Genomic DNA, 8,877 nt, shown 5'->3' with positions numbered 1-8,877 from the left:
TTTTTTGAGACAGAGTCTCACTCTGTCGCCCAGGCTGGAGGCAGTGGCGCAATGTCAGCTCACTGCAACCTCCGCCTCCTGGATTCAAGTGATTCTTCTGCCTCAGCCTTCTGAGTAGCTGGGACTACAGACACGTGCCACCACGCCTGGCTAATTTTTTGTATTTTTAGTAGAGATGGGGTTTCACCATGTTAGCCAGGATGGTCTCGATCTCCTGACCCTGTGATCCACCTGCCTCAGCCTCCAAAAGTGGTGGGATTACAGGCGTGAGCCACCGCGCCTGGCTGCTTTTGATTTTTAAAAGGATTTATATTGTCATAAAGCTATAAATTGCAGTTTTCTTAGAGTTGGGGATGGTCATTGTAGCATCTGTTGAGTATGTTTCATAATTTCTTAGCAATAAGTACCCTCCTTGCCTGTCACGTCTGACCAGCATAGATAATCAATTATTCATCTCTTAACATTCTAGTATGCTTTCAGATTAGTATCACGAGTTAATATTTTTGTAAGAGGAAATTTCTCTATTATAAATTTTATTTAAGCCTTATGATTTGTAGCAACACAAATGATATGTCTCAATACTGCCACTATAGATCAGTCTGTGGGCTTAATACTGAAGTGTCACAACTAACTTGAGAACCAAGTATTGAAAGCTTGAGACCTAAGTTAGGACTTTATGGTAAAGAGACTGGATATAATGTATTTAGCGTTTTTTACCTCAATCTGCTTTAAGTACAAGATTTCTGTTGCCTTTTCTTTGGATTACACAAAATGGATCATTTAAAAAATATTTAAACTAATATGAATATTTATGTTTATATACTTATTGGAATACAATCTTTAAATTTTATATTTATGAAGTTCTTCCTTTCCAAGAACAATCTTCTATATCAATTGGCTTATACAATTACAGTGTGTCTTTAGAAATGTGCACTTAAGACTTTTATCTTCATTTGCTATTATTTTAAAGTCTCCAGGGAAGGAACATGGGTATCTGCATGTTTCAAAAGTCCCATAGATGATTCTGAGAACCACTGTATTAGATCATTCATAAACTCATATCAGAGTCTACCGTTTAGAGCTCTTGTTGTGACCATCTGTTAAAAAATATTTTAAAGATTGTGTTACCTCGCTTTTTGTTGAATTTTGCATTTTACAGTCTTTGTTTTTCTTAATGAGTAACTAGGTATTTTCTGCTTTTTTGATATGCTGCCTTTGTAATACAGCTGTGAAGACTTAAGTCGGTAATGTTATTCTTTGCTCTCTCTGCTTTCTGTCTTTTTCAATAACTAAGTGTCAGTGATAAATTGAAATATGCCTGCAATTTCATATACACATTCTTTTTTTGGCAATGGCTTCATGATAACCATGCTGATTTCTTTTGTTTTAGATATTACAAGAAGACACGATGCATTCTCCCTGGATGAGCAACACATTACATGTATTTTGTGCAATTAGTGGTACATCGAGTGACCGAGGTTATGGTTCCCCAAGATATGCTGAAGTGTGAGGAAATGCAGATGTACATGACAATGAGACTGACCTTTCTCAGGAATATTTGGAGCTGTGCAAATGTTAAAATTTAAAGATTTGATATACATGGAGTGTTTCTTCTCGACACCAAAATTTTCATGTGTTCCAACAGGGTGCTTACATATTTGTAAATAAGCAACTTGAAAGTGCCTGGAAAATTGCACCACTGTGCTTGGTTTGTACTTTTTTAGGTAAATCTATATGCTGAAAAGTAGAGCTCAAAAACAGTAGTTCAATTTGCTTAATTATTGCTTAAAATAATAATGGTACTATGTAAAATTGTGTAATGGAATACAATAAAAGGTAAAACTTATTTGTAATTAGAAGTGAAAGAAATAATACTTTGAACTTAGCATTTTTCTTGACAAGAAGCTCAATTCATTATCATAGTAATCCTTGGTAGGAGGAGAAGAAAATTGATAACATTTCCATAATACATGGACATTTAAAATTGGGGAGATCATTTGAATCCTTGCCAATTAGTAGTCAAGGCTGGGCTAAAGGAACCAAAAGCATTATTTAACAGGAAATTTTCAAAAGGAAAGGATATACTTATAAATATACCAAGCTTAGGCTGGGCGCGGTGGCTCACGCCTGTAATCCCAACACTCTGGGAGTCTGAGGCAGGCGGATCATGAGGTCAGGAGTTCAAGACGAGCCTGACCAACATGGTGAAACCCCGTCTCTACTAAAAATACAAAAATTAGCCGGGCATGGTGTTGCATGCCTGTAATCCCAGTTACTGAGGAGGCTGAGGCAGGAGAATCTCATGAACCCAGGAGGTGGAGGTTGCAGTGAGCCGAGATCGTGCCACTGCACTCCAGTCTGGGCAACAGAGTGAGACTCCATATATATAACATACATATAATAGTAAGCTTGAGATAACATATATATATGTTATGATCTGATGATGCCAGGTAATCTTGTAGGTCTCCCTTCTACATACAAGACATGCAAGGGATTTATACAGGGCAAGCAGCATTTGTTGCCAAAGCTTTATCATCTGGGACCATCTACAAAGCTAAACAAAACATTCCTGAGATTGCAGTCAGTACATCCCACAGAACTTCAAAGCTTTGACAGCAGTCTGAGGTAGGAATTTGTAATGATTATTTTCTTCAGTTATAAAATTAATAAACATTTTGATTAGAACTTAATGGTTGCGGCATATCTTGGGTCAATGTACAAAACCACCACAGATTTGGCATACTAGCTTGGGATTATATTTCTATCTATGAAGAAATCTCAGATTGCCTGAATAATTCAGGAGAAACCAAGATATGAATGACGTTTTTAGCTTGAAGAATTCATATAATTTGGGCTGCCTTCTATGGGAACTTCAGATTATAGACTTCTTTTTTTTTTTTTGAGATGGAGTCTCGCTGCAACGCCCAGGCTGGAATGCAATGGCGTGATCTCAGCTCACCGCAACCTCCACTTCCTGGGTTCAAGCGATTCTCCTGCCTCTGCCTCCCAAGTAGCTGGGACTACAGGTGTGCACCAGCACGCCTGGCTAACTTTTATATTTTTAGTGGAGACGGGGTTTCACCATATTGGCCAGGCTGGTCTCGAACTCCTGACCTCAAGTGATCTGCCTGCCTCGGCCTCCCAAAGTGCTAGGATTACAGGCATGAGCCACCATGCCTGGCTTACACTTATTTTCCTTATGTGGTTTAGCCTATTTTACAGATAAAAAAAAACGGTCACCAAAATATAAATGGATTCCACGGGGCCTTGGCTTTTTGAGCACTTTTTGATCAAGTAAATCCTAGAGATTATGCTCCTGGCCTGGCCATTTTTCTTTTTACTTTTTTGGGGGGACCATTTTTTCTTTCTTTCCTTTTTTTTTTTTTTTTTTTTTTTGATGGAGTCTCGCTGCAATGCCCAGGCCGGAATGCAATGGCGTGATCTCAGCTCACCGCAACCTCCACTTCCTGGGTTCAAGCGATTCTCCTGCCTCTGCCTCCCGAGTAGCTGGGACTACAGGTGTGTACCACCACACCTGGCTAATTTTTGTTTCTTGTGATTTTTTTTTTTTTTTTTTGTAGCGATGGGGTCTCACTAGGTTGCCTAGGCTGGTCTCAAACTCCTGGGTTCAAACAATCCTCCTGTCTTAGCTTCCTGAATAGGTGGGACTACAGGTGTGTTGCCACCATACCACAGCTAACTTTTTTATGTTTCTTAGAGACAGGATCTTGCTGTGTTGCCCAGGCTGGTCTCAATCTCCTGCGCTCAAGCAGTCCTCCTGTCTTGGCCTCCCAAGCCCTGGGACTACAGGCATGAACCACTACACCTGGCCCCATGTAAATCTTTTAACTAAGCAATTTCTTCTCTAGGAATTTATACTAAGGAAAATATCAGAAAAAAGTGTACACAGTTTTAAATACAAGGATGTTCGTCAGAACTTTATTTACAATAGCAAAAAGTTGGAAAACAGCCTGTCTCCACTAATGAGAGAATGGTCCAATAAGTCACGTTTACCCATACAGCCATTAAAAGTAATGTCAGTGACTATAGTGCAAACTGTTGGCCAGACATGGTGGCTCATGCCTATAATCTCAACACTAGGAGGCTGAGGTAGGAGTATCACTTGAGCCCAGGAGTTCCAAGCTAGCCTCAGCAACACGGCCTCTACAAAAAAAAATTTTTTAATTAGCCAGGTGTGGTAGTGCATGTCTGTGGTCCCAGCTACATGGGAAAGTGAAGTGGGAGGATCACTTGAGCCCAGGAGGCTGAGGCTGCAGTGAGACATGATCACACCACTGCACTTGAGCCTGGGCAACAGAGCAAGACTCCATCTCAAAATAAATAAATAAATAAGCTATGACACCTGTGTTTTTATTGAGGTGTAATTCACATAATGCACAATCAAAACAATGTTTAGTATGACCTCAATTTTCTGAATGCATATGCATAGAAGAAAGATTAGAAGGAAATATATGAAAATGTGAATAATGGTCATTGCTGGGTAGTAGGATTACAGTTTTTTTAAAAAATTTTTATTATTATTATTATTTTTTGAGATGGAGTCTCACTTTGTCGCCCAGACTGGAGTGCGGTGGCGCAATCTCGGCTCACTGCAACCTCCGCCTCCCAAGCTCAAGTGATCCTCCTGCCTCAGCCTCCTGAGTAGCTAGGACTACAGGCGCATGCCACCCTGCCCAGCTAATTTTTGTGTTTTTAGTAGAGACAATGTTTCACCGTTTTGGCCAGGCTGGTCTCAAACTCCTGACCTCAAGTGATCCGCCTGCCTCGGCCTCTTAAAATGCTGGGATTACAGGCATGAGCCACCGTGCCCAGCCAATTACAGTAATTTTTAATTTCTTCATATGTTTCTGTAGTCTCCAAATAGATTTCTGTAACTTCTTTATAATCAGAAGTAAGTGATTTTTAAAAAGAATGAAGACCCCCTTTATTGGAAACACAATTATAATGGCAGTGTTCCTCACTTGGTCTCAAAGAAGTTAGTAGGTTACCTTATCTCCTTTTCCCTTCCATTGAATAGGATTTTAAAAGAAAATAAATTAAAAAAAAAAAACCTTTCTTATTTTTTAGGTAAATGCCAAAGAGCTTGATCCAAAATATGCTCATATACAAGTTACTTACGTGAAGCCTTACTTTGATGACAAAGAACTCACAGAAAGGAAGACCGAGTTTGAAAGAAATCATAACATCAGCAGATTTGTTTTTGAGGCCCCTTACACTTTATCAGGCAAAAAACAGGGCTGTATAGAAGAACAGTGCAAACGCCGTACAATCTTGACAAGTAAGTACAGTTTTACATGTTAACTTCTTATTTGTCTTGGTCTTTTTCAGTATACACGAGTAGCAGCTGGCCAGCTGGAACATATAACTGAAATTTTAATTATTATTTGTTCTGCTGTTCAGTTACAAGTTAGCACAAGCACGTCCATGTGATAAACCATCATTTTCCCATATGTCATCTATGATTGCCCAGAGGTGTCTCATAAAGAGAATTTCTCTCTGAATCCTGAAGTACTATATGGGACCCTCAGTCATCTGCTAGATAAACATGGGGAGAGTTAAGCACAATAGAGTTTTTTTCTTTAATTTGGCTATTTGAACAAATGATTTTCTAAAGACAGTAAATCAATCTTAACATTTTAATAGCTTCAAACTCGTTTCCCTACGTGAAGAAGAGGATTCCTATTAACTGTGAACAGCAGATTAATTTAAAACCAATTGATGTTGCCACTGATGAAATCAAAGACAAAACTGCAGAGCTGCAAAAGCTTTGCTCCTCTGCTGACGTGGACATGATTCAGCTCCAACTTAAATTGCAAGGCTGTGTTTCTGTGCAGGTACGCTGGTCGTCCAACATGTGTTAAATGTTTCTTGATGTTTCTTTTGCTTTTATAAGGGCACAGAGCAAGCATTAATTGTAATTGTGTGTTGGGCACTTACTGAGTGCAAAAACCTGTACATTATTTTTTATTCACTTAATGAAGGTATTACATTGAATTTTTAAAAGTTTTGTGTTATGTCAGAGGACTTTAATGTAAGTCTGATGACTGTAGCGAAGCCCTGTATGTACATATCAGAAATCACTCACTCACTAGAATATCGTCTTTGTAGATTATTTTCTTTAGTTAATGGTTTTTCGAAATAAACTTGTAATAAGCATATATTTCTCAGATATGGATTTCTTGTATATATTGGAATTTTTAATAAAAAAGAGAAATGCCAAAACTTCCTTGATTATTGCATTCTGGAAACACTCTAATTTTTCTTCTATTGTAATGTAGGTCAATGCTGGTCCATTAGCATATGCAAGAGCTTTCTTAAATGACAGCCAAGCTAGCAAGTATCCACCTAAGAAAGTGAGTGAGTTGAAAGACATGTTTAGGTAAGTGGTTTATAGTTTTCAGGTTAGACCCGTATTCTTTTTCTCTATTTTCTTCTTTTAAGAAACAGCAAAGTATTGACCAAATGATACCCCTGCAAAAAGGGACATTCTCTGTGATCTTTTACAATATCTAAGTGACCTCCTAATGGCACTTTAAGTAATGAGAAAATGTGTGATCTGTTTCATCCTGCAGGACATTAACAAGACCCTAGTGACCCAGGAGATTAAATCTGCCAGTTTACTATTATTGCTTTGGATATTTTAAGTGACACAAACACAAGCCCTATGTTCCTTATATGCTTTCCTTCTTCACCCAGTTGACCTCCTGTTACAGCATTTCAGACCATTTGGGGTAGGAATAGAAGTGGGGCAGGAAAGATTGCATATGCTCACTCCAGTCCCCTGTCCTTACTTCCACTTGGACACTGCCAAACTAGGGCATGCAATATCTTGTCTTCAGTGAGCGGCTCTGTAAGCTAAGGCATATATGAATGCTCTTACATTAGAGCAATATCTTTAATATATAAAAATTTTCATTCAGAAGAAGAAGAACAGTTGAGTAATATGGACTAAGGAGAAAGATGATAACCTATCCACTCATTTGCTCCCGACTTATTTTGTTTACTTTTCCTGTCTGTGTTTTATCAGCTGTTCCAGGGTGCAGAGTAACTAGTAGTCATTCATTCACCAGTATTTATTAATGCCTGGTACATGCAAAAGACTATTAGTTGCTATGACAGGGATATAAAACAAATGGACAGTGAAGTACTTTGTCCCCTAAGACCTACACTCTAATTGTGGACATTAAACATAAACACGTGAAATAATGGAAAAATACTTTTATGATAGGTCATCAACTCTCTGTTCTCCTTAGCAGCCCAGGGAAGATCCTTCATACCTGGACCACCCAGCACTGTACTAGCCACATAGTAAGCTCAAAATAAATTATTTTTGAATGAATGACTCATTATCTACAGGTGCAAATTAATGTCAGCACAACTTTAGCTGATAGAATGCCAAGTAAATGATTGAGCAAGTAGGCTTTCCAGAGGGTATGTGTTTTGAGCCAAGTCTTGAAAGAGATAAGAAACGAAACCATAAGGCAAAGGTGGAAAGGAAAGAAGGCATTTCCGATTTAGGAAGAGACATTAAGAAATAAATGCACAGTGAGAAAATAGAGGATTCTGATCTTCTTTCTAGGCAAGCCATGGCTAAACTGAGTTATCAAGTGGATTGTCAGTGAGACTTCCTAAGAATAAATAACAAAACCTTTATCTTTGATATTCATCCATAGGAAATTTATACAAGCATGCAGCATTGCACTTGAACTAAATGAGCGGCTAATTAAAGAAGATCAAGTTGAGTACCATGAAGGGCTAAAGTCAAATTTCAGAGACATGGTAAAAGAATTATCTGACATTATCCATGAGCAGGCAAGTATTAGGGTGACTGAAACTGAAAACATGATCTGCGGGTCCCGAAATCGTTGCTTAGCAAAAGATAATGGTTCAAAATGCATAACCTTAAAGTCTATATTTTAAATTTTTTCCATATTATCTTTAATAATTTAAGTGATACAATACAAATAAAATTTGCAACAATTATCTAAAATGGTTAGTGATGCGATTCTCAGTAAGAAACCATGTTGTTTTTTGTGCTCCAGTGTCATTAGAAGCAAGAGGTTGAACTGAGGTATACCATTATCAAATAGACTACGTAGTTTGTTTTTAGAAACTATCTAGTTGATGAGTTTCTATTCCTCATAATGCATAGAAAAAGCAGCAAAAATTCCTCCTTCACAAAAGATGTAAGACAATTGCACATGCTATTTTAAGTGAATATCTACTAGATTACAGTTATTTCATTTGCATGCAGCTGCATGACCTAGTGTTGAACTCGAAATTATTCAAATTGAAAACAAATTATTCAGTTTACTTTTATTACTGTGATCAAGATATTCTGAGTGGCCATTTTATAAAATTTTGTTTCCCTTTGGAGCATGGATTTTTCAAATCCCACTTGTCTGTATCAGTTATTCCTATAAAACATGGCTATTTGTCTTAGATATAGAGACCAATAATTTAGATTCTTAATATTATGTATTGATAGCTAACCAAGAAAACTCTTAGTTTCTATTGGCTTATATTTATGCAAGCCATCCTGTCATTATGAACCATACTTGGGTGTGCCTTACTTTTGGCAAATGTTGACTTTATAGTGAATTGAGTTTCATATAAAAGAGAGCCACCTTGTAGTCATACACTTTGAGGCATATATTAATACTGAACAAAAGAGACAAGTGTTAATGTGTACTGAAATTTGAAATATTCTCTTGAGCTCCATAAACAATTACTTGACAAAAAGACATGGCTGGATATTTCTTGTCCCCTTTCAATGTAATCTGTTACAGAATACCAGAGTATATAGTCCTTTCAAAAAATTCAACCTTTTGATTTTTTTTTTTTTTTTTTTTTTTT

At 37.5% G+C, this 8,877-nt stretch overlaps 1 protein-coding gene across 1 annotated transcript in view; it reads left to right on the top strand.

The window, feature by feature from the left end:
• The window catches only part of DOCK11 (dedicator of cytokinesis 11), a gene marked incomplete at its 3' end in the record, with an annotated part of 157,159 nt that overhangs the window by 141,617 nt on the left and 6,665 nt on the right, over positions 1-8,877 (top strand). The window contains exons 49-52 of the mRNA XM_011948698.1: positions 5,089-5,299; positions 5,665-5,855; positions 6,300-6,400; positions 7,695-7,833. Of these exons, the coding sequence (XP_011804088.1) occupies positions 5,089-5,299; positions 5,665-5,855; positions 6,300-6,400; positions 7,695-7,833 (642 nt within the window). The remainder of the gene's footprint in view (positions 1-5,088; positions 5,300-5,664; positions 5,856-6,299; positions 6,401-7,694; positions 7,834-8,877) is intronic.

This window comes from Colobus angolensis, unplaced genomic scaffold, assembly GCF_000951035.1.
Source record: "Colobus angolensis palliatus isolate OR3802 unplaced genomic scaffold, Cang.pa_1.0 Scaffold282, whole genome shotgun sequence".
NCBI classification, from domain to species: domain Eukaryota; kingdom Metazoa; phylum Chordata; class Mammalia; order Primates; family Cercopithecidae; genus Colobus; species Colobus angolensis.
This window is presented reverse-complemented; position numbering and strand designations above follow the sequence as displayed.